Consider the following 27,222-nt stretch of genomic DNA (forward strand, 5'->3'; position numbering starts at 1 on the left):
TAACTAGGCAACTGAAAAGGAAGCTTTCTTAGAAAAAAAAAAAAATTCTGTTTGTGACATGCATACATGAACTAGAAGGCAGCAAAACCAGAAACTTCACCTTTACAATTCTTCCTCCTCCTCTGGTGTTGTTCCCTTCCCATCACCTCCTCTCCCAGCATCATTTTCTATTGAATTAGTCAGCCTTTTCCATGTTATTAATTAACTAAGTGTGGATAAATATATTAACAAAGTTGGCAGTATGCTAGAGTTTAATTCTGAAAGTCTGGTCTTTATGCTAAGTATTTTCACTTACAAAAACCTCTTAAAAACCTAATAACATTCAGCTAAATGTAGTTCAAGTATTTCATGACCTAAACTGTTTAGAGGTGCAACTACATACCCATGCATGCTACAGTATCCAATATCTTTGAAATTCATAGTAAAGCATTTGCAAATAAGCTTCACACCTGTTTTTCGGATGTCAGTAAGCTCAGGTAAAGACTGGAGAGAAAAGGAAGTGTATCAGTACCACACCACTTCTTGACAGGCATGTTGAAACAGCAGTCCCAAAGACTGGAGATGAACAAAGATTTGTTTGCCTTCTAGATGCCATGAGCCACATAAAGTTGCTCACTTCAGTTTCTCCAGAGGTCAAGATAACTATGTCCCAGAGCATTATTGTATTAATCAGTGCTACCTGAAAAAGGCAATGCACTATCAGCTATGTTAAATTCAGGTTCAATGATATCTGTAAAAGAAAACACAAAGTTTCCCAGCTCAATTTATAGGCAGCATTTCATCAAGCTGTCTGAGGAGTCACTACAGCCACCTAAATTATTCCAGATTCAAGCTACGTACAACAGTCACTTCTTTGTTCTCCCAACACCGCTACATAAACCAGAACCAAGAGGGAGCAATAGAAAGTATTGCAACAGGAACTCTGGTTTTGCATTCAGCCATCCATTCCGTTAAAAGCATATGACATTGTCAGTACATACACCCAGCAACAGCTGAGAAAAATCTTTACTACTGTATGTGTGTTCAGGCTTCCTTGCTGGTGTTTGAAACAGAAGCACATAGGCTTTTCCTCATAGATTTGCTGCTCCTTCAGTGCTGGCAATAATGCAGCTCACTCCAAGACCTCCTGCCAGCTGAGTACCAATGGCAGAACAGAAAAACTAGAGAGAAATAAATATTTTTCCAAGGAGACTGACAATGGAACCATTAGATCAAGTGAGGCTGTCCACTATCACAAACAAGCCAGCTTCTTTTCTTCTTCTTCCCGCCAGAAAGCTGCACTTCAAGAATTAAAAGGAATGAAAATTTTTCACATATGGATTTTTATGACTAAAAACCTCAAAAGGAAAAAAGCCAAAAGGTCTCCCTGCAAAAATTAATCCCAGAATTAACGTGATTCATTTGAAAACTTACCAAGTGTTGTCTTGTAAGAGTTATTGCACACGAACACCTGTAAGGAGCCAACTATTTATAGTACCAATGAAACTGTCATACAAAAACAAAGAAGTGCTACTTGTGGTACTATGATTCAGGTTGTGTCAGCAGTTTGATTTTCATTGCTTTAACACCCAGCTGTAAAAACTGCCTTCAGTAGAACCAAGCATATTACGCCCATATCCATGGGGAGCAACATTTCTGTTTTCACTGGGTGAAAGGCATGAGTCAACTGTATTTTAATACATAATTTCTGAATAATAAGATCCAAAATTTGCAAGTCATTTTTGGATATAATCATTGCCAAACAGGACTACACCTTTTTTTTAAGACAGTTTGATAAATACTGCAAGACAGAAACTTGGTGGAGAGCGAGAAATTGAGAAATAAGTAATCTTCTATTTTGGCATGCACTCTTCAAGAATTAGAGGCATACCAAAGAAACTGTTCCAATACACAGTTCACAGCTATAGATCTTTGTAACTCAGCCAGTATGGGCTTAAACACAGAGGAGAAGTAACAGATACAGTTTTGAACAGCCATCACTTGAGATTCTTCAAGCAAGGAAATACATAAACACTACACACTGAGTGACTAGCCCTATGCAAAGTTAAAAGCACCAGTCCAAATGACACTGGCACATCCATTGTACACAGGCATGAAGAAATTGAGCATTTCAACCCATCAAATGTCAGGGAAATACAGCTGAGGAGATCCTGGAATAAAAGAGCATTTTTTAAATAAAGGGTACAGAGAAACTTGCAACAGAATGCAACTGTGCTCCAAATGAGATTTCTCCTAGGGTATTTTGATGCACTGAGCTTATTGCACGGATGCAGGATTTTATTCTACTTCATAGCTAAGTTTAATAATGAGAAACATTAAACACTAGCTTGTAAGGCTAGCAACTCTGAGTGTGAGGAAAGTCAGTAATGTCTTAGACAAATTCATTAATACATAGCAATTTAATTAAATGCTAAACTTAAATGGTGATTTCCTACCTCCATCCCATTGTATATAAATACATAGCAGAGCTATATGTTTTTCCTCCACATACACAATGTCAAAGACAGTACAGTCCTACTGTAACAGTAGGAAAAACAGTAGCTTTTCCTCCTGCCTTGCCATACATGTTTTCCCATATTAAAATGAAGCTTGTTCTCAAAGACATGAAAGTAGAAAGAATTAAGGCAATACACCTGACGTACTCTACAGATTTACAAACCCTTCTTTCATCCATCCTGCCCTCAGAATTCCAGATATAAAAGAAGCTGTGAACTATTAAGCTAATCTCAAAGGTTTGGTTTGATAATTAACCAGCACTATTTCTAAAAGCTCAAATTCTTTTAGTAAGATCAGTTTTTAAAAAAAAAAATCCATCAAAACCACTGTCACTGAAACAAGAACTAGTCAGGATCAAACTGGTGATATTTCTTAGTTCAGCATACTGAATCACTCAAAAGATTTTAGATCTTTGTGAAGAACATGCGCTTGTACCTCCTTCAAAAGGAATCTCCCTTTACTTGATTTTTGGCCACCCTTTCCCTGTCACCCATGGCCACAAACTGACCCCCATCCTCATCTTCAACAAATAAGCCATACAAATATTGGCATCTATTGTTTGTAATTATTGAAACATTTCATGAGGGTGTCATGGTTTTATGATTTTCGGTTATTGGTATTCCACATCATAACATCATGTAGTGAATGTACCTGGTTCTCAGAAGAGAAAGACTAGTACATTCCCACAGTACTTTGCTCCTGTTACCATTTTCCAGCCGGAGGGAAAAGATAAAAACTTGCAGATCATGAGACCTCATCCCTTTTTCCGCCGTCTCTCGACCTGGCAGCACCTCGCTCTCCAGCCGTCTTATCGTCGGTAGTAGAGTAAGGCCTACCTTGATTTTGGGACATTCTCTCTCTCTCTATTGGATTTACCAGCTTAAATTGTAATTATATTGTATTATAGTGTGTTGTTTTGCATTCCAATATCTTATTTAGTAAATTAGTTTGTTTCTCCTCAGATTGTTGCCGCTGTTCTTTGCTCTCAGGGCCATCTCCTTACCCTTTTTCCCTTTTCCTGGGGCGTGTGCCCGTGGGTCCCCCGTCCCCTTCGTCATGGAACCAGGCCGAATGCCCATAAACCATTGACAGAGGGGAATATGGACAATCACATATTGAAATGTCACAGTCTCAGTAAGCAAACAGACAAAATTGTCTAAACTCTCCAAAAAGTTTTGAAAGGAGAATGACGACTTTTTGGCTACAACCACAGTTTAAGATTAAGATGAGAGCATACACATGATAGACAGTAACTTAAGACCCATCATTAAGGCCAGGTAAGGCGGAAATCAAATCTACCAGTTGGTTCCTCAAACAGAAAGACCTGAGTCTTCAAACAAAGATCAGAGGATCAGGGATGGAGAGAAGGTCAGCAGTGGCAGCAGAAGCAGTCAGTCACTTGGGAGCACCATTCCTCTCCAGACCGACTCCAAAGCAGCAGTTTCACAGAAACAGTACCTGTAAAAACACCCAGTGTCCCACATTCCCTCTTTTTGTGTATGTATATATACACACACACACAGCACAATCAGCTCTTGTTGCTACTATAAAAGAACACAAGTAAATAAATTCACCCTTGCTCATTCTATTTAGTGCTTCAAATAAAATGAACGCTGCTTAGGGAAATGAAAGCATAGACAAGCACCACCAGGCAGTCACCTTAAGCACCTTTCACAGTCAGTAGAGCAGGCATCCACACAGCCAATACAACTTACAGCACAACTCTTCTCTTCCTAAGGTAGGCACGTGCATCTGATCAAACGAGCCTGCACTCTGCACTTAATGGGCTAGATGATTCTCATTCACTGAAGCAGCTGCCTAGACAACTAGCTTAGATGCAGACACAGTTAAGCAAGGACACTCCTATTCAAAGTGACAGAATGCATCAACCAGTAACACAAGCTAGTACAAAGGAAATTATACAGCTTCAATTGAAGTTCACCATCACATTTCTTGAGTCACACGAAGTATTTCCAACAGAAACTCAGCCCACTTAACTACTGTCAAAAGCAAGCTGTGTGTCCACCTCTGCAAGTGCCAATTACAATGTTAAATGATAGGGAAGTTGTCTATTCCAAATGCACATTAACTCTCCTATTTCACTATTTAGACACTTTCATACTAAGAAAAGTATTTATGAACCAGCAATAACTTAATTACTTAACAGGTCATTTTGTTTATTAAAATCAAAAATACAGCATTATTGCTCAGGGGATTTCAGTACCTTAAAGGTTCTGGATGTTTTTCATTTGCCAAGTCTGTGTTACTCTTCCCTTTAATTACAATAACAGATAGATGCGAGATACTGGGAGGTGACAAGAACTGCCAGTGCACACATATAACAAAGCTGACTTGCATTGCAAGTGTAATTAGCAGTCAGCATTTCCCCATCTGACTACACTACTTCTCAATTTAAAGAAAGTATGATTTCTCACGCTGTTTAAAGAGAAACAGAACAGTGTGGTGACATGAAATGCTACCTACACTTCAGAAATTAAAAAAGGCACAGTATAACATTTCTACAATTGTGGGGTTTTTTTTTAGTGTCATGACTGAACAGTGATCCAGCATTACTGCAAAATTATGGAAGAAAAAGAAAATTAATAACAAATGCAGCAGATATTACAGAGATGGTCTGTACTGATATTGCTATGTCATTCTTCAATAACAAGAAGCTTGTGAATTAGTAAAGAAAATCTTATCATTCTAATCTTAAATTTCATAATAGAGAGAAAGAACTTAACGGTTTAAGCGTATCTTCTAATAGGAAAGGCTGTAATAAGAACATATCAACAATGTGTAACAGATCATTGTAGGAAATTTAAGAAATCAAATACCTGAAGAAAACCACAGTTATCAATTTCCAGTCTTGGACCAGCTGCAGTTATGACTGTTTCTCTGAAATGAGCTAGAAAGAGCATAAACTGTAGCTCAGCTACTAGTCTTCATGACTTCCTTGCCTTCACACGTTCAAGAATAACTATGCAACTCTAGTTCAGACTCAGAAATAAACGTGCATATGCTACTGAGCCTACAGATCTACAGCATTGCCTCTGCTAGTGTCCAAAGGGCAATCAGCATTCTGAAACAGCTCTCATCCTGTCCGGTATCCCTGCAAACACTAGTAGGGGGAACAAAAAAAAAAAATCAAACATCCATTTGTAAGCAATAGAGAGACTGTCAAGTTCCACCACTGCAGACCAGGCTTGGGGTCCAGCAGAGTAACACTTGATCAGGAATAACCAATTCAGCAGCAGTAAAGTAGCTTCTTGGCTGTGGCTTCATAAGCATTACATTAGAACTCCAATACCTCACAAAGCTACTGCCATGATCATATGATGAATGGAAGATGGAAGAACATACTTTGTACTCACGTCCAAAGACTTCTGTATCCTCTTTATACTGTACTTGCTACCAGATTTCCACGGCATTTTAATTTCAGAAACAAACAGTGTGCTAAGTTTTGGCACAAATATGTTGACAGACTACTACTGTATAATCATGGGAAAAATTACACTAACTTGAAAACCACAATTATTTGGTTGTATAAAATCCAGAAAGCTTTGCCAGTGTTTTCAGTGTTTGAAAAGCAAGCCTTCACCACATTAATGTTTATCTTTTGGAGAGCTATATGCAAGATAAAGAAGGCAAGGACACTGTAGAGTAGCTGTTCTTTGGGTTTCTAAAAAAAGAAATAGAAATCAAAGGGATTGGGGATCACCACCATAGTTAGACACTGCTACTGCACCTAAAGACATCCGACATACAAGTGATGTTTAGAAAAATGCAAGAGACACAGTAACAACATATTACAGCATGCATGCCTGCAGCTTGACAAGTAGCAGCCTAAACAGACAGATGTAGCCCAAGTTCCAAAACACCACCGACAGGTGCAGACAGCTGCTACAGTAGCCACTGGAATGGACTGCAGTGTATCAAACTAGAAGCATAACAGTTAGAAACAAGGCGTACATAGGAGCAGTAAAATATTCTCTGCCTGATTTCAGTCCTTCTAGACATACATTGTACCATATACCTTGGAAAAGGCTTATTTAGGCTCACGAAATGGTAAATATGTTCAAGTTACTCCTGGTATGGGTTCATACATCATTAAGTTGGAATAAGAATCTTCTACTGTTTTCACATTGCTTACATTTTTTTTTTTTTTAATTTGGTGCTTTGCTCCTTTTGTGTATTTTTGATGTTTTGGTTTTGCTGTGTTTTAAGGCTTCCAGTGCAGCACAATGACATACTACCTCAAAATGCTTATAAATACTTAAGACAAGACGCAGCAGACCTGAGTGCATCTCCCAGCTAAATGCTTTTCACCACCCTGGAAGGCGAACTTAACAGATTGAGCGTATTACATACATCACATGCAAAAGAACACCTCCTCAGAAACTTGAAATACAAGAAAAAAGCCGAGAGGCACATCTTTAATAGCTATGCAGGTGGCAGATATGCAGAGATACAGTATCTTCTCATTACAACAAAAGCACTTGACTAGACTTTCAATACAGCAATTTTTCCCCATTACACATTACATTTCACCGCAGGATGCATGAATTCTCCTTTGAGAGAAGTTTCCAAGCAGCAATAAATGGGTCAGATGACAGCTAAAACCAGAAAACTCATAGAAAGCGTCTATATCTTACTATATTTAATGGCCAGATTTTTTCCCAGAGCAAGTATCTTTTCTTCCAAGTATTTAAAATGTGTTCAAACATAGCAATTGTAGTGCAAGCTGTTTTAGGACACTCTTTCCAAACCCAGAGATCTACAGCATCCCCCACCCAAGGCAAGTACCTTCTTGTAGTTGACTTATCTGTCAGCTTCTACTAAGCATCAAGACAAAGGTATTGTGATGCATCAATTTTTAATAGACTGATTTGACTGCATTATACAATCTGTACTTTTATTCAGCGCAATGAATTCAGCTCCTGGTAGAGTGTCAAATACTATTCAGTGGAACCTGACATTGAACCAACTCCAGCTAGAGTATAAAGTCAGTGGACACATCCTGAGATAAGTTTGCTAACTGTCAGATGACATATGAGTTGCAAAGCAAAACTCCTCTCCCACAAGACAAAAAACGTTTGAAGAAGAAAGCCTGACTGACGTATACCATGTATTTGTGAATAAACAGAAAGTAATGCAACATTTACATACCACATGAGGAAGTTTAATTGCTTAATGACACATGTAAAAAGAATAGGTGACAAAACAAAACAGCTTTCCATCAAGTATCCAGGCTTTAAAAACCACATTATTGATTTAGATTGCGAAAAACTGTTTGCACACTAGAAACAAAGAACTGCAGAGGCTTTCTAATAACAGATAGAAAGCAACCGAAGTAGCAAGAAGAGATTTAGACAAGAGAGCACAAATCCCCGAGAGAGGAAATTAGACACCTGCCATAACGTTGACTTGCTCTCACGTCATTGTTCACCTACTGGTTCAAGGGAACTATATTTCCTCAAATGTGTAGCAACATTATAAAAAGAGCAGCAGAACTGACAGGTTTGTAAGAACAGATACTTAATCAGGACTCAAGTCCAGACTCAAAAGCCTGAAGAAACTGGGATGAAGCTGTTAGAAATTGTCAAGAGAGAAAGTACTTCTTGCCTCATCACTGTAATACCATATTCAAGAACAAAAGTAAGTGCAAAGAAACACCATCCAGCATTCCTCAGAGAAACAAGATGTGGGCAACAAGAAGCAATGCTAGGATGAATACCATTATCATAACTGCACTGAAAAAAAACTTACATGGCTTCCTTGAATAACAGGAATCAGAATGGTAACCTTTTATGTGTTCTACGCATAGATCATCACAGCAAGCCTAAGTACTCCATTTTCCTTGTCCTCCTGCACAGCTATTTTCTAAGAAACAGACTCCCTTATGCACATAACTCAACAGCCAAATAGATGCGAAAGAGGCAACCAGAGGAGAAACAAGACCAAAGCTTAGTGGGAGAGCATAAAATCACAGGAAGAAGGTAGAAGAGTGCTCTCTTCAGTTTGGATTGGCTGTAGGTACGTAGAGAAAAGGATGCTTTAATGCTACAGCCTTGGGGAATATAGAAATATCGTACCTGTTTACATTTAATAGTCAGATATTTTCCAGAGCAAGTCATTTTTCTTTCTATTATTTCAAATGTATTCAAGTATAGTAACTGTAGTGCAAGCTGTTTTATTTACTAGGAAACTCTTTCCAAAACCCAAAGATTTATAGCATCCCACAGCCAAGGCGAGTAACTTTTCTAATGGCCACCAGTCTTCATTTAAAAAATAAAACCAACAACAAAACTAAGAAAGTTATCCATAGCATCAGAAACTTTCACCAGAAACACAGCTGGCAGAAGTCAGCTTCCCAAACACAGATTGGGTGCTAAGCCTCTATCTTTTCTATATCATAGCACCGTTCATGCTATTTCCTGGTACGTATATTATCTTCTTTCACATCAAGTACATAACACTGTATACAGTAACACTTAGTCCACCTGCTGTTCACAATGTTTCTCAGTCTGCATCCTGTGCATATCCTGTTCAAATAGGAGGAATCAGATTGTGCTGATCCTTGAGTCAACACCTGGGAGCTGCTGTGCTTTACCAGAACTTCCCTCTCCAGTACTAAGCCCCAGAACAAACTACACTGGCAGCCTTAAACACTGAGCAAAGATGTGCAAGGACACAGGAAAAAAGGGAAGTTAACACGTACACCAAGACAGATACGAGCTAATCCTATATGAGCTATACATTGTATCATGAATGCGTTAGCTTGCCTGGGCTCAAATATCCTGTTATAACTACACTATTCATCACTTCAGGTAATGGTATACAGCTGGACTCCTCAGAGCAGGCACAGACCAGGGTGAACTAGAGCAGGTTGCTCAGGGCTAGTTCCAGTTTGGTTTTAAGCACCTCTGTGAATAACACTCCACAACCTCTCTTGGCCATCTACTTCAAGGCTGGACCTCCCTCTCACCATTTAAAAGTACACACACAGGCCTCTCTCTCAATTCCCAGTTACGTTTCTTATATTTGTTTGAGCCCAAATTCTTGCTCCTCCATCTCTGCAACCTCAAAGTAACACAAGGGTGTTCAACACATCTGAGATCCTCACTCAGAACAACGCTTGGCTACTCAGAGATATCCACTGAAATAGAGAGCACCTAGTTTCAGCCAAGACCATGTTTGCCTCAACGAAAAGGCAGCACTGCTTGCATGCAGCCTTACCTTTAGCCTATGCAGTTTCAGTTCATGAAATCTAGCCTATTTCTATGCAGAAAAGCAATCCTTCAGATTCTATCCTTCACCTGACAAAGGACTGTCTTCTCTTTGAAGAGCATGCTATAATGTCTTTACATTTGCCTTCCATGTATATACACACTTTAAAATGACAGAGTCCTACTTGATCAAAATACTTAACGAAACACTTTAAGAAGTTGTTTAACTCTTTCCTTTAAATCTCTTCTCCATGAAACAACGTTGCTTGACCCACTGCATACGAAAGAGTCTTATAGTCACTCTTCTAATGAATAAATCAATCAATGATTCATCTTCATATCACTGGTAGTTTGCCCCACAGAGTCTGTCTTGTGAAATGAGGTAGGATTTAAAATCTGACTGTTAACGCACTAAACAACAGCAAAGCCTGCTTTCTCAGTGATCCTTTTCCCTCTCTGTACAATTAGTCTTCCACAAATCATGAACTACTAACACTTGTACAGTATGCAGTATACCTGTATATGGGTTTGGTGTGCACGCTGATTAAACTTTCAGTACTACAAAGACAGAGGCAGACTTATCTTCTCTCTACATTAAGTAGAAAAAGAAAATATTCTTGAACTTAGGCATGCATGCTCACTTTTCACTTATATTTACACTTATGATAGCAATCTCAAGAACTTTCAACCAAAATCCAATTTTTGACAGCCAGCAACTGTGCAGAAGAGCTCTCATTTACAAGGCAGAAACAACAAATTTGCCTATAATTAACAAAAGCCTCTGGTCATGTGTTGACATGCTGTCAACGGTTTACGGGCGTTCAGCCCGGTTCCGTGATGAACGGAGGATCCACGGGTCCACGCCCCGGGAAAAGGGAAAAGGGGAAAAGGGTAAGGAGATGGGCCTGAGAGCAAAGAACAGTGGCAACAATCTGAGGAGAAACAAACTAATTTACTAAATAAGATATCGGAATGCAAAACAACACACTATAATACAATATAAATAAGATATCGGAATGCAAAACAACACACTATAATACAATATAATTACAATTTAAGCTGATAAATCCAATACAGAGAGAATGTCCCAAAATCAAGGTAGGCCTTACTCTACTACCGACGATAACACGGCTGGAGAGCGAGGCCTACCTTGATTTTGGGACATTCTAATGTACGGCTTCATTCAAAACTTAGCTTTAAAAGTTAAACTATTTTCCTGTTGGTCTACAAACCATCTTACCATCCCTCCAAGTAAAGCAGCACAGTGCCAGAAAAAATGGATACTACTCAAGGTTCATAATCCAGTGACAGAGGGGAAAAATAAAACATCAATACATAAGGCAGTAGTTGGACTCAGCCAGATTATGTCTTGGTATTTCTCCAACAAACTAAACATTCGCTCTTACAAGCATCAGTGTAAAGAAAGACAATCAGACTGATTGCAGTGCAATCAGACCTTCCAGAGTTATTTAAATGCATCTTTAGAAGATACTTAGTCACAGTGCCTAGACAAAGTTGTCAAAAAGCACAGCTTTAGTAGCACTTCAGCAGCTTCCCCTAACAAGAAAAGACAGGATGTAAAGATCTGCATATTTAGCAGTAAAATCGTTGGTTATACTGGTATTTGATTAAAAAAAAAAATAAATTAGAGAGTAATTTTTCCAAGTACCAAAGTCCGAGGAGTCCAGCAAATCCACTTTGCATTGTGGAAAAAAAAAATTGTAGAGTCACATTTTAGTTTTGTTAAAAATAATTCTAGTACACATAGTAGGCACGTGTTTCAACAAAAATATTTGTTCCTTAAATGAAGAAAAAAGCGCTGTGCATTACTCAGAAGTAACTTACCAGCAGACCAATACCTATGTGACACTCAAGAAGTTTTATTCATCCGAACACAGCAGTTGCCTCAGTCTATAGGCCACTTTATCAAAACAGTGAAGTGTGGTTTACCCCATTGCTGTAGTGGGAGAATGGAGATAAGGAAATCTCAGTGCTGCAACAGGAGTGTACACCACCACTGACTACATGCCAGAGCCCTCCTATCAGTAATGCAAGTGATAGAATGCCACCGATTTCACCTTAGCCCCACTGGTAAACGCAGAATTTGTAGAAGTTCATTTATATATTACATAGTGACTGAAGTCTAGCCCTAGCCAACTGAATGCCTTTTGCATCCTGACCATACGGAATTCACTAGCATTTATGGCTTCATCTGTATTGTACATACCTTTTGCTATCTGGCCAAAGGCCACCATCAGCTTATCAGTTAACACATTCACCCTCACAGAGGCCTAGACTTCTAACAGCTTGCATCTAGAAGAGAAGCAAGCCACACGGAGTGCCTTTGCTAACTGGTGTAGTTCAGCAGGAACTATGTGAGCTTCTACTCACTACACAGAAGAACACCCGCAGATAGCACATCCACTTCTGGCATCCTCCAGTCTTATGAGTCCCATTAGAGGTCTACAAATCATAAGATACAGTTGTGCCATATTTCCATGGCATACCACAGTTAAAAGCTGCATCACTGGACGATTCCAATCAGAACTGTTAAGAGTCGTCAGTCCTACCTCAGCACAACTCTTTCGCCACCAGAACTGGATAAAATCCTGTGGAAGAGATGAACAGTTGAGATGTTCACGTCCACACAAGTTCCAAAAAACATGAGGTGTCTGATTCCAGTACTATGATCAGTTACGCCTGATGTAGTACCATCTCAACTGAGGAGGTGCCACTGTAGTTCAAGCAGCACCTTGCTCTGCCTCAGAGTACTCTAAACATAAAAGCACAACTCTACAGCTGCCTAAAGCGGCCCTGTTAGCTGATTTATTTTTTTTTAATCACCCGCTTCCTTTCTTCCAGGCTTTATGGAGCCTTACTTCTGCAAGTGTTCTCAGAATACACTGGCCATACGCAAAAAGAAGCGGGTTCCTTACATGATGCAACTGTACCAATTAACTGTAGCAGAAGGGCCACAGTTCGAATAACATCAGTTGAGCATCCAGTGCTGCTCTATGCTTTCCTCACCCAAAAGGATCCCAGCCTTTATTCCCTCCCTTGCACGAGTACCAATTCCAAGTAAGAATGCGAAACAGACCAACTCTATTTAGCCAAGTAATTAAAGTTAACTATCCAGAGAAGACAAAGCCTGAGCTCATTTCCACTTTGTGAAATGCACAAATGCATTTGAACACTTTATGCATGATAATTAAGCTTAAAAACAGACGGTACTAAGAGATTCTCACGGAAGGCGGATGTGCAAGTTTGCCTGTTCTCATATAAGGAAGGAACAGAATCCAGGTGTCTCATTTCTGGGTGAGGCTTCTCCAAATAAAAGTCGTTATATAAAAAATGAAGAAAGGGAATAAGAGGGGAGGGCAAGGAACAAATATTTAGTCAACTTCCTCTCAAATTTTATCTAATAGAAGACAGACCAGGATTACTAGTGGTAGAGCCCAGTGATGGAAAAATATAGGACTTGGAGGCTACTCTCAACATCAAACTTTCATCCTAAGCAGAGAGTTTGTCCTGTTTTGATACTAAGGCACCCAGTCCCATTGGCTAACTTTCAGGTATCCTTGGCTTTTGCTAGCTCTGATTTCCTGCATGTTTGAACACCAAGTAATATGCCTGACAAAGGTTAAATTAAGATGGAAAAACTGCATTGAAAGTAGAACCATAGAACTATTAAGGTTGCAAAAGACCTCTAAGATCATCTAGTCCAACCGCCAACCCATCCCCACCATGCCCACTAACCACGTCCCTCAGTGTCACATCTACACGGTTCTTGAACACCTCCAGGGATGGTGACTCCACCACCCCCTTGGGCAGCCTGTGCCAGTGCCTCACCGCTCTTTCTGAGGATAGATTCTTCCTAATATCCAGTCTGAACCTCTCCTGAAAGGGAGTAGGGAGAGGTATCACACAGAACACTGCACTGTACAAACAAGAACATTATAGCTAGAGGCCTCTAACTTACTATCTTTAATGAAAAGCAGCACACTTCTGTCAATGGATTAGAAGACGGTTCACACCAAGTAGTCCTTCAAAAAGCTCTGGCTTTTTGTGCTTTTGCTAAAAAGTGAACACAAAGAAAAAATGTTAGCATAAACAGATCATTTTTTCCTCTTCTCAGACACTGTTACATCTCCTTGTCAGTCAGCTGCTTGGGTCAGTAATCCACCAGAAGAGTTGACACTGAGAAGTGCTTTAAGAACACCTGAGAACAGACAATGAGCTGAAATAAGAATCAGCAGATGAACATCGAATGCACAGTCCACATTCTATCTGGTAATGGATGAGAAATGCTACGACACTGTATTACCCCAATTTTTTCCCCTCACAAAGATCAAGAGGCTCTTCACTGTAAAGGAGCACCATGCTTGTTTTCACCTGTACTTTTCTGCAGTGCTCATTGCCTTCTAAACAATCCACAGCAGTGCCTCACAAATGGATTGGCAAGCACTCCAGGAAGTGCCACAGTTGAAGAAAAAGTTCTTCCATGCATGAAGTTGCCATTAAGTGCCAGTCATAAAGGAAAAAAAACAAAACAAAACAAAAAAAAAAAACAACAAACAAAATGGTTCCGCTAATTCTAAGACAATTATTAATGCATACCATCCAACATAACCTACTTAACAGGTTTTACCCATCACAAACGATACACCCTATGAGTAGATGGCACTCAGCACGTTCAAAGAGATAACTTGTGTGCAAGCAGAGTGGTTTTCCAGGCAGCAGGAAACATCTACACTGCAAAGTATGGTGCTCCTCAAATACCATCAAATAAGTCCACAGCTTCATTTAGCACAACTTGCCAACAAAGACAACAATGCAGACCTCTGAGAGGACAAGCCAACCAACTGAGCACCCAAGCTGCCTGTTGGCAGTGTAGTGGGGAAAGCTACAAGCTCTGTATGTCAGCACTCCTGCATGTCTCCCTAAGTTCAAACTCACCACTGGCACATCATTTCTCCCCAGAGGAGAAGTTGCTGCAAGGGAAACATTTCTCTTTCCACGTGGCCTTTTTCTGACACCTTCTACATCATTATCTCTACTGTTAACGCAATCAAAAAATAGAGACTGTGATGAACCCTCTGTGAGAGTGACAGAGCATTGGCACAGGCTGCCCAGAGAGGTTGTATAGTCTCTGGAGATACTCAGAATCTGTCTGGACGCTTTCCTGTACAATCCTGTGGGGAACCTGCATTAGCAAGGGGTTGGACTGGATGATCTGGAGAGGTCCTCTCCAACCCCTATGGTTCAGTGCCACCCACATGGACACAAAACACACAGCTTCAGGAGATGTCCGTGTCACCCGTTCAGGCCCGGGCTGAAAGCACACACTGACTGCAAGACTGACTGCCTCCTGTGTCAAAGGGACAGGTGACAGCGTGCTGCTGTGTGACAACCCTGCAGAGGGGGAGCCTCGCCACAGGCTCCCTCGGCGCTCCGAATCTTCAGCCCATCAGGTGGAAGTGCTCCGATGCCACTCTGCGTGTTCTGTTTCACAGATGCAGCTCCTTTGCTGAAGGTCACTTCACACCTCACTTCAACAGAAGGCAAACCGGCGTCTTGACGAGTCCAGGTGAAGATTACTACGAAGGCAGGCGGAAGAGTGATGCACCGCTCCCAGAGAGACCCGCGGAAAGCATCTCTAACCCCAAGGAGCACACACGAGCGGCAGCCAGACGAGCCCCGCACACCCTTCACCCGGCGGCGGCCCGCCCGGCCCCTGCCCGCCCGGGGGTTCTCGGGGGGCGCCCGGCAGCGCCCTGACAGCGCCCGCTGCAACAGGAAGTGCGGCGCCACGCACCGCCGCGCCGCAACGCGCACCGGGCACCTCGCGGGGGCTGCGGGGCTGCCGGGCCCCGGCGCTCGCGGCGGGGGCTGCTGCCGGCGGGAGCCCTCAGGGCCGCGCCCCCCTCACCCCGCTCCCTACCTGCCCGGTGATGCCGGTGATGAGAGCCACCTTCTTGTCGCCCATCTCCCCGCCGCCGTCCTCGTCTCCCGCGGCCGCTGCTCCGGCACACGCTCCCTCCGCTGGCTGCGCCACGCTGCTAGCGGGGAAGGCGGTGGCCCAGGTGCAGAGGTAGCTCGGGGCGGAGGCGCGACAGCCGCCGCCGCCGCCCGAGGGCAGGGCCAGGGCGCCGGGGGCGGGCACCTGAGGGGAGGACGGCTGCCGCCCCGAGCGCGGCTCGCACATGGGTTGCCGGCACCCGGCGGCTACCTCTGCCGCGGGGGCATCGCCCCGCCCGCCGCTCCCTGCGCGGCCGCCCCGCCCCGAGGCGGCCGCAGGTGCGCACCCAACGCCGCCGCTGCCGCCGCCGGCCCAGCCCCCGCCCGCGCGCGCGCTAACGGGGAGAACCGCGGGCGCGCGCCCCGTTTTTTTCCCACCCCTCCCCTCGCCTCGCCCCTCCCGACTCCGCTCTGCATCCAATCGGGAGCCCCGGCGCTTCCTTAAAGGGATAGGAGACGCCAGCGCGCCGGGGCCGAAGGGGAGCGCGGCGATTGGTTGGGAGCGGACGAGGAGGCGTGGCTTGCGTCGCTGCCGCCGCGGAGTAGCGGAGCCTCCGACTTCCTGACCGCGTGTCGCGAGGGGGCGGTGCCACGTGAGAGAGGCGAGGGCGCCGCGGCCCCGCCCCCCTTCGCCGGCGAAACAGCGACTCCTGCGGCGCGGAGGAGCTGGCGGGCACCTACGGATTTAAACGTATTGCTTTTCCCATGCGCTTTCCGCCTGGGGAGCGCGGCTTGACTGAACGGCCCGCAGGTGCCCCAGCCCATGACGAAATATTGAAATATTGACTTCTTCTATTGATGCATTAAGCTTCTGTATCTAGAAACTAATAAACAAGATAAAAAAAGAGGCCCGGCTATGTTTCTGTATGAATTCCCAAAGTCTGTCAAACCAGGGTTTCCTTATTATGTGACTGCATTGCAGGACCTCCACACATCCATACACGTGTGTTCTTATCATTTTACTGGGTGCACGTGTGTTCTTATCATTTTACTCTTCTATTATAGCTCATTGCAGGGCGTGGTCAAAAATTACTCAGTGTCCTCAAAAATCCATAATATATTAACCAGAAGACAAGCAAGAGTTTGGAGGTACGGTGCCTTTCAGCTTGAACTGGACTCTGAAATCCTGAAAGCTTTTTTTGCACACTATCCCTACACACTCCCAGTTTAAATCTTGCCTTTACAGTCTCAAGTGGTGATGCAGGTGGCCTGCAGTAACTGCACTAGGTTGTGTTGCCCTGTCTGGTTGCTCAGCTGCAAGATTTCATCCCACTGTATCATTTCAGAATGTTGCTTCCTAAGCCTTTTGGGGTGAAGCAAGAGCTAACCATTTAAAGTTATTTTTCAGATCTAATACAGAATCATGCAACGTCCTGAGCTGGAAGGAATCCACAAGGATCAAGTCCAACTCCTGGCTCCACACAGAGCCACACAAAAATCGGTGATAGCGCATACCATGCTTATTGCATCTTTGCCATTCTTGGAGTTGAGAATGACGTTTTTAGCAATTCAACAGAAACACCATTACTATAGCAGCAGGGCTTTTTGTTGGAAACCCTTCATTTCAGCCATCTGATGCATTACTTGCTGTCCTTACCTGCGTGTGTCTGATGAGGAGAGTTGGCTGCCACCATCTCTGTGGTGGCAGAAAGTGCAACAGGAGCTCACTGCCTCAAAAGACGTTCAGACAGGATCAGACTTAAGTATGTACTTTCATGCTTTGTTATCCTCCTGTCCACCAATTTAGCTGATAGAATCCCAGTGGCAGACATGAAAACTAACTTCTTGTAGCACACTTCTGCCTGGTTAACTTTCAAGATTTCCCTGGAACATTTATCCAAATAAACCAAGAACAGATCGTACACTTGTCATTGAAGCATGGTATTCACTTGCCAGAATACATCTTTGTAATACCTCATGTGAAATAGGACAGCATCGATCTATAGCCTTGGGGAACAGTGGTTGGCAAGACTGTGTGGAGAAATAGGATCTGAGGGTGTTGGTTGATGATCAGCTGAACACAACCCAGCAGTGTGCTCAGGTGGACAAAAAGGCCCATGGCATCCTGGCTTGTATCAGAAATAGTGTTGCCAGCAGGAGTAGGAAGGTGATCATTCATTTTACTCAGACCCTAATGAGGCCTCACCTCGAGTACTGTGTTCAGTTTTGGGCCCCTCACTGCAAGAAAGACATCGAGGCCCTGGAGTGTCCAAAGAAGGTCACTGAAGCTTTGAGGGGTCTGGAGCACAGGTTTCATGGGGACCAGCTGAGGGAACTGGGATTGTTTAATCTGGAGAAGAGGAGGCTCAGGGGAGACCTTACTGCTCTCTACAGCTACCTGAAGGGAGGTTGTACTGAGTTGGGGTTGGCCTCTTCTCCCAGGTAACGGTGATGGGATGAGAGGTGATGGCCTTAGGCTGCATCAGAGGAGGCTCAGATTGGATATTAAGAAAAAAAAAAATCTCAGAAAGAGGGGTGAGGCACTGCAACAGGCTGCCCAGGGGAGTGGAGGAGTCACTGTCCCTGGAGGCATTCAAGGAACACGTGGATGTGGCACTGAGGGACATGGTTTAGTGGACATGGTGGGGATGGGCTGGCCATTGGACTAAATATCTTAGTGGTCTTTTCCAACCTTAATGATTCCACAATTCTGTGATCTTAGCTGTGAAAAAAAAAAAAAAGAGGAAAGACTAAAGGGAAATATTGTCAAGGCTACTGAAAGAATTCTGCAATAAACCAAAAATCAGACAGTTGTCTCTTGCACTCATTATGCTAGCTGTTCTCAGGGGTGCTAATCTCTGTGCAGGACATGAATTTTCCCAGACACAGGCAGTTTTATGAAGTTGGCAACATTGTCTTCTATTTCTTCAAACTGATTTCATTCCACTAATGATTGCTGAATGTAAGTGTACAATTACAGATTTGAAAGATGAGAAACACTACAAATAGTACAAATTATGCCCTCTTACCTTTAAAATGACACTGGATACATAAAAAGACACAAAATTCCGAGAGCTGTAGAACTCCTTATGCTAGGAGCAAGGCACAAAACTTGTTTTTATTTAACAATTTAGGATTTGGCATTGGAGAAAATTAGGACCAAGTTTTCTTTCTCTACTTTTTCAAATAGATAATTCCCTCTCCTCCTTCATCAGAATTTCATAAAGCAGTGCATGAGCTACATTAAAAAATGTCCGTTTTATGGCAAGAAAAGTTCATTTTTAGCTTTTGTTGGCAGTCTGTTAAATGTACTCCAAAGCAAAGCTGGTCTTCTTTCTGTACGCTGCTCAACAACTCAATGAGAGGCGCTGACAAGGTAAGGCCTGAAGCTGGGCTAGATCAGGAGCTCCATCGCTCAGCTTTCATGTGCATTTAAAAGGCTTTTATTGGTCACTCTCCAAACAGAACTTTGTCTACCCCTGTTTGTCCAAGAACCCACAAGAACTGTTTTTCAAATGTTGCATTTTCCTTGACTTACTCTCCAAAGCACTCCAGCGAAGGAGGGAGCCTGCTCACATCTTTCATAACTCAGATGATTAATCAATTATGTTGGTTGAAAGATTACCTTGACCCATGGCTGTACTCTTAGGTGACAAGTACCCTGGGCTCCCCCTCTGCTCGGAGCAATTGCCCTCCTTTCTACCCAACATCTGCACTCCTCACAGAGTGAGGAGATTCAGAATGAAAGACGCCAATTTGTGTTACTTTTGTAAGGAGAGCATCTCAGTAGGACTGTGCCGAGATCACTTTTGCAGGGTTTATACTGGTATTTTTAGTCAATACTAATACTAGAAACAGGCAGATGAAGCCAGACAGGATGTAGCCTAGTTCAGGTTCCAGCTGACTGAAGCAAAAAAAAAAAAAAGTCCTGAACCTGTTTAAATTTCTGTTCCATTTATAAGTCTGGCACTGGTAGTTACAGATACAGTTAGCCAGCTACCATAATCCTGCTAAATCTGCCCCTGGCATGCACTGGAGCACATTCCAGGTTAAATGCACAAAGACTGTTCTGTCACCAAAGTCTTCCAAGGTACATTTACAGACGAGACTAAAGGCTCGATTGTGGCACAGGTACTAGGTTTTACCTAAGTAGCTCTGGTGTTGACAGCAGTTTATGACAGACTGCAACATTTTTCAGGATAGGCTGAAAACTGGACTACCCCAGGGATTTGGGGGTTAATATGTACTCTGGGCGCTAGCCTGCACTCATGCCTTTCTTGCTGCCTCCAGCACCTGTACCATTACGTGTGCTACCTAACTTAAAGCTATGTCTGCCGACACCATAATCACTTTTTCATGCATCTGTGTAGATCTGACTCTGGCTGCTAAAATTGGCAAAGCCCTCACTGAAGAGGAGACAGCAGATAGACATACACATGCACCCTCAGCCCCCTTGAATCCCTGTAAGAGGAGAAGCTTGCATCCAGTAAAAGTTTTAAGACAAGCGAGTAAACTGACAAGACCTGAAGCAACAACAAATGAATAGCATGTGCCACAGGCTGTATTGTGTTAATGTGAACACTGCCACCCCAGAAACTGGTGAGAAAGAGCAGATGCAGTGAAATTTGACTTTTGGTGGTGGATAAAAATATATATCATGTGGAAAGAGGGATGGAGAGCACTGTTGATTAATGCCAAATTGGCCAAACTATGAAATAATGGACATGAGCAAAAAGAAAACAGGGAGGGAAAATTAAAGAGAAAATAAATCTTGCTGAGAATAAGGAAGAAAGGAATAATAGGAGGAAAAGGCTGAAGTGTATTAGATTGCAAAAAACTACCATATTACGCGCTAAGGGAAAGGGAAAAGGAAGGAGAACATACACAAACTGAAATTTTGTTATGCTTGAATACCATGTGCATTACAATCCTGAGGACCTCAGTGTTTGTATGGGGATTTGGCCACATTGCTGACTGGGATTAGAAAAGGTAGTTACTTGATGTTTAAGAATCTCATATGAACCCATTGTTAATACTTACAGAGATTAAGTAATCTGGCTTTACCTCCAGAAGTAGAAACTGTAGACTTAAAAAAAAAAACAACCTTTTTACTCACTGTAGAACAATAGCATCCCTAGCACTATTTCATTTATAGCGTCATTCATAATAGACATACTTTCTCTGCATTACTTAGGTATATTTTGCTGTGATGAAAGTTGACATGTTAGCAGCATGCCCTGCTCCGTACAGGAGTTCGAAGCTGTCAGTGGGCCAAATGTAGTTCTCATCCTCTGTATCACTCTGTAACAGAGGGAAAAACTGTTGACTTGCCTCCTTCTGAGGCTCTTTTGAAAGACCCTCTTCAGGTGGTTTAAGCAACTTCTACACCTGTGAACTCTGTCAAAGCTGTACTCAAAGAAAGAGCTCTGGCTCTCTGTTTTCCTTCAACTTCAGTTGCTTGCCTACTGCTACCAAATACTTTGGATCCTATTCCCAGCAGTGAAGTCCATAGTGACATTGAGGTGTTGTTCATATTCCATTGGGGCTGGTTCAGGGAGCCAGCAGTGGACAGGGTATCACATCAGAGATTTATTTTCTTCTTGAGTAGCTTTTAGTTCATACTGGCAGGCAACTGAGGAAGCCAAAGTAGGCCTAGAAGAAAGTAATACACTAAGGGTTTATTTCTCTTTTTCTACTTTGCTATTTTAATTTAATAGTGGAATACAATAGCGTGCTTCACAGATCTGGGGAGATCTGGAAAGGAGAGTGAAAGATGAGATGGTAGAGAGTCCAGGGGAATTCCAGCATGGTATGACAGGAGGTGCAGCTGCTAGAGAGTAGCAAGTCACAGGGGAAAGAGGGGCAGATCTCATTAGAAGTAAAAAGAAATGAAGAGCGGGGAGTCAAGGGAAGTCAGTTTCCAGATTTTTTTTTTCAACTGTTGGCTTGAATATTCTCAGGTATGTGTAGTGACCTATGTTCTCAGTGCTCTGACACGGCAATAGCAGGTGGAGCAGAAACACGAGGACTTGGGAGATCTTTCTTGGTCACGAACCTTGGAACCAACACTTGGAGATAAGGCCTTATGGGGAGTAAATTTGAACAAACCAGGTTTACACATACTGTTGATCTCAGTTAAGGCCATTTCAAATAACTGTTCTACTCAGTAATAAGAATGAGGACTTCATAGACCATTTCTCTGGAAAGCCATCAAAACACAGTTACAGGGGTTCTCTTCTCTCTCCTGGCCTTACACAAATACAGGCCAATATACACACAAATCCCTGCGTAAATCTTGTCCAAAAGACTTCTAATCAGGAACGAAAACAACAATGTTGTACTTCTCACACTATAAAAAAGGCCACCTTGGGAAAAGAACAATGCAGCCATAGAGTGGTGTGGTGTCTGTTAAGAAAATTCACATAAAGCAAGCATTAGCTATTCAAAGAATTAACTGCAATGAGGCAGTGAGCGAGTGTGCCTTGTCACTGAAATCAGTGCCATAACAGGAGCAGAGTAAGAAGTACGTTATAAAAAAAATCTAGCAGGGAAATTAAAAAAATCACTTCACTGTCCCTTAGTCTGGATTATTCTCTTAGAAGATTGGTCAAAATGTCAGTGGTTGCTTTTACAAGTTGTCTCTGCAGTCACAGAACAAATCAGTAGCAGAGCATAAGAGAAACCCAAGATATGGACCAGAGGGGACTCTTAACATTGCTGAAACTAAGTTTTTTGTAACAAAACATGTATTTGGCTAGATATGCACAATTCACACTCTTTATATATTCCTTTACATTTATTTGTGGTGAAGCGGTAAGGTAAGAATTAACGCTGTTATTTTTAACATGCATATTTCAAGCGAGTAAAAGCACTCTCACAGGCTTGTGTGCCTGGGATAAAGCACTCTGTGACTAGTTCTGACCAAAACCAGAAGAACGATACATAAAATTACTTCTTTATTGCCCCTATTACAATGCATTAACTGTTTGCTAGGTGCTGACAGAGTCAGACCCCTGCAGCCTTTCTTTTGGTTTGCCACAGAGGAGTGCTGGATTCAAACCAACAAACAGAGGCACAGAGTGGGGCTGGTCAAAGAGTATCTCGGGTGTCAGTGATGGGGAAATGACAGAATTCACATTTCCTTCATACGGAAAGAGGCAACACTGCAGTAAAAGCAACAGGATTTCAGGAGAGCAGATTTAAGCTATCCAGAAGGTCATTAGGTAAGATTTCCTGGAAGACTGATCCAAAGTAAAAGGGGAAACTGAAAGAAATCACATAATTTTAAAGAAATGGTATTAAAGACACAAACGCAAAGTTTCCAGTTGCAGAAGATATGCAGGAAGTAGAGTAAGCAATCAGATTGGTTAGGTCGTTTTGATCCCATACATTAGAGGAAATTATACAGCAAGTATAATGAAGTACTGAAGACAGACTTCCAAGAGCACACAGACACAACATCAGAAAGGCCGAGGCAGAAATTGATGTGCTATTCCTAGAAACCTTGGGTACTGAAATCATTCTAACAATGCATCAATAATAGGAAAAGCAGGGTTAGTGGACTTGTAAACAGAAGGGGAAGCCTACTAGCAGATGACATTGAAAGATAATATACATAATGCTTTTTTATTTAATCAATATTCCTTGAAAAGTGGCTTCTACAAATCAAATCAATAGCAAAGGAAGAAATCTGTCCCTCAGACAGAGAAGAGAGAGGTTAGCAAGCACTTTGATTGGCTTCACATTTTCAAATTTGTTGAGACCAAAGAACTAACTTTTATCCTGAAACACTTCAGGAACTGTGCAATCTACTCCTGTAGCCATTGATGGAAGTCTTACAGAATACATGATTTTTGCTGAGGTACTCCAAAGCAGATAAAAGCAAATTTGACATACCTTAAAAAGGAGGTAAAAAAATTATTGACTAGCCAGTTTAACTCAGTTGTTTGGAGTTATGGAGGAATAGCCAAAAGTGTCTTTTGGTGACAATTTGTAAGGATTACAAAGGAAAGAAAAAAGCACACTTGGATTTTTGAATAAATCTATGGATTTGTCAAGATCTAATTTAATTTCTTTATTTGTCTATTGAGTGCACCTGTGAACTGAAGGAAAACCAGTAATTGTTGTATGTTATGCCCTCACACTAGATATAAACTCTTGTTTGCGTTTGAGTACCACACCTATAATCCATATGTTCTCAACATTGTTGACAATGACTCTTTGAAACGGTAAACCAAGGAAAGCAGGCTGAGCAAATTTGATATCAAATGCATGCAAAATCAACTGGAAAATCATACTGAGACAGCAGATAGCATTAATTCACTGTCAAAATGGAAGGACAAGTGTTGTCAAGTGTCCAGAGTCCATAGCATGTCTGATCTATACAAGATGGTGTTTTCTAAACAATTTAGAAGATGGAATTGAGATCTCCATAATGCTGAAGGAGAGTGCAAATAAGTTAGAATAGAAATCAAAAAGACTGCCAGAGATTATCTTGATAAAATAAATAAATAGTCTGGGAAGAAGGGAATCAAATGAAATAAACAGGACAAATGCAAAATACTGCAGTTGAGGGAGACTTACCAACTTCAAAAAAAGAGGATAGGGATCATTTTTATCCAGAGGAGTTTAAAGCTTGTAATGTAATCATCAACTGCACATAGTTGTTGAAATGGGTAAGCACAGTATAGATACATGTATACAGTCTGTGAACACATTGGGTATTCCTGATTATTTGGTGTTAGGATCTCAGTGGGGGCACTGCATTTGGTGCTGGTTATCGAGAAGGTGGCAGAGAGACAAAAATTATCAGAAATCTACAAAACATGATATGGAAGGAAAGGTAGAAAAAAAGTGGGATCTTTTAGCATAAGAAAGGATGATACTGTCCAGGAATGAAGGACCGGGACAGTCTTCTGCAGCAGGAATGACCTGCTATAGCTGAGCTTACCCTGGACAAGTGACATTATACTCGATGCTTCAGGACTGCTTCCAAATCTACAATATTTTGAAAGGAGTGGGATCTTGACCACAATATTTCAAGTGCCAGGCAAACTCTCACAAACAGCACTAGATATTCCTATAGCAGCTAGAGGTTTAATCATCATCTTAGAGGAGTCTTTTTATTTTTTGGGGCAAAGGGATTACGCATAGGTAGCAGAGCTATAATCAGAAAATATGGGGTAGAGTCCCAGCAATTGCTCATGCCTCACCCATTTTGCCACTTCCGTATTGCTTGAGACGCCATTGCTTTTGTTTGATCAATAAATTTGACAGCTGGGCAAACACATCAATCTCAGTTTCAGGAAGAAGCTAGGGTGAGGCAGAGAGCAGAAGGTGACAGCCAGGCTGGCAAGGTGGTGGCTGCACTGACAAGGCCTGTGATACTACAGCACCTAATAATGAAGAGCAGAGCAGGTCTTGTGAGAGCAACCAGGGTTGGCCAAGTCCAGAACTGAGATCAAGCTGAGATATCAAGCTCACAATTCAGAGCCAGTGTCAACGAGACACACAGCCAGGCACAGGCACACCTGCAGTGTAGCTCACAGAGGGTGGCAAAGGTGAATGCCTTAGTTTGGACAGAGCTTCTAAGCAAAGAGGACCAGGCCCCTGCTTCACATAGCTTTTTCCTCACCCCTCTCTTTCCACAGCAGTGATTTGAGGTTCTACAGCGGCACCAAACCCAAGCTGGCTAACTCCCTGTGGAGGGCGGCGCAAGGACCTTACAATCCAGATAAAAGTATCTGTTATTCAATTGCCACAGGACCAAAAGAGCAAACTCCTGAGCAGTTCCCCAAAATAACAGACCCATAGTGCATTTGAAAAGGACAGCCATGTGCTGATGTAAGAAAGGTCACTGACAAGCCACTGCCGTAGGAAAAAAAAACCCAAATACATACTTGCAACTTCAGCTACTGGTTTTAACCAGCTCATAATCTCAACATTATGGCCTTAAGAAATGGGAGTGTGTTGGTTTTTGTTTTGGAAAACAGATGAGGAGCAAGATTTCCAAAACTCTCATTTCTGGTATCTGCAGGCTCCAGAGACCAAGTTTTCTGATGCTTTTTTTTTTTTTCTTTGTTGTAGGCTCCAATGCTACTTCCATAGACTCTGTGAATACAACTGAAATTGTACCACTTTTCATTGCAGCCCCTTGCCCACATTAGGCTGTCCACCAGCAATGGATCACCAGAGATTCTGGTCCAAAACGTTCAGTATTTTAATTACAATCCCTACATGACTACTGAAACCAACATTTTTTCATAGTTAGCTGTGAGGAAAGATGTTTGGCAACACTTGAGCCATCATGCTGAAGTGTTTGACTATAGCCTTGGTGACACAATTGGCCCGTGTGTGTGAGGAAGTGACAGCATCAGCTAAGACTGTCACACCACTGACCCTACCAGCAAGTCTGACAGTTTTGGAGATTATAGTTACTTGATCATCTTTGTCAAATGCATTCACTGACTCATGGGCTATAGACTATGAGGTAGCGTCTCTGCTTTCTGGAGAAACTTGTCCATTGGGGTGGCTAAGCCAGATGGTTAGCAAAAGAATTTGCTTAACTCTGATTGTTAATCTCCTTGAATCCCACCCTGTTCATAGTCCACCCTGTTTTCCTTTCCTTCAAGAATATCTCTGAAGAGCTGTCTCTCCCGGGCAAGCAAACAACAGTGGTCAGTTTGTACAAAAAACCCTGTGACTTGGGTAGAAAGGTATGCTTTTGCAATTATGCCCTGCCTTTCAAATTAGGATATTAAATGCACTGAGTCCATCAGGGAAAGATGTTTAATTAGACTCACAGAGATTTCCTGTCACCACTCTTGGATGAGCACTCTGTTGGCCATTGGAAAAACAAGAAACAAGGGACAGAAAGAACAAAAAGAAAAAGGAAACGTATCATAGAATCATAGAATTAGAAAAGACCTACAAGATCATCCAGTCCAACCATCCACCTACCACCAATAACCCCACTAAACCATGTCTCTCAACACTATATCTAAATGTTTCTTGAAAACCTTCAGGGACGGTGACTCCACTACCTCCCTGGGCAGCCCATTCCAGTGCCTGACCACTCTTTCAGAAAGGTAGTACTTCCTAACATCCAGCCTAAATCTCCTCTGGTGCAACTTGAGGCCATTCCCCCTCATCTTGTCACTAGTTACGAGAGAGAACAGGCTGACTTCCAGCTCACTACAACCTCCCTTCAAGTAGTTATAGAGAGCGATAAAGTCTCCCCTGAGCCTCCTCTTCTCCAGACTGAACAATCCCAGCTCCCTCAGCCGCTCCTCATAAGGCCTGTGCTCCAGACCCCTCACCAGCTTTGTTGCTCTCCTCTGAACATGCTCCAGGGCCTCAATGTCCTTCTTGCAGTGAGGGGCACAAAACTGGACACAGTACTCAAGGTGCAGCCTCACCAGGGCTGAGTACAGAGGGACAATGACTTCTCTACTCCTACTGGCAACACTATTTCTGATACAAGCCAGGATGCCATTGGCCTTCTTGGCCACCTGGGCACACTGCTGGCTCATGCTCAGCC

General features: G+C 42.4%; 1 protein-coding gene across 1 annotated transcript in view; it reads right to left on the minus strand.

Moving 5' to 3' along the window:
• Positions 1-16,408, minus strand: part of GMDS (GDP-mannose 4,6-dehydratase) — a 407,121-nt gene extending 390,713 nt beyond the window's left edge. The window contains exon 1 of the mRNA XM_021386284.1: positions 15,667-16,408. Within this exon, the coding sequence (XP_021241959.1) occupies positions 15,667-15,930 (264 nt within the window). The 5' untranslated portion in view covers positions 15,931-16,408. The remainder of the gene's footprint in view (positions 1-15,666) is intronic.

The sequence above is a fragment of the Numida meleagris genome, chromosome 2, assembly GCF_002078875.1.
Source record: "Numida meleagris isolate 19003 breed g44 Domestic line chromosome 2, NumMel1.0, whole genome shotgun sequence".
NCBI lineage: Eukaryota > Metazoa > Chordata > Aves > Galliformes > Numididae > Numida > Numida meleagris.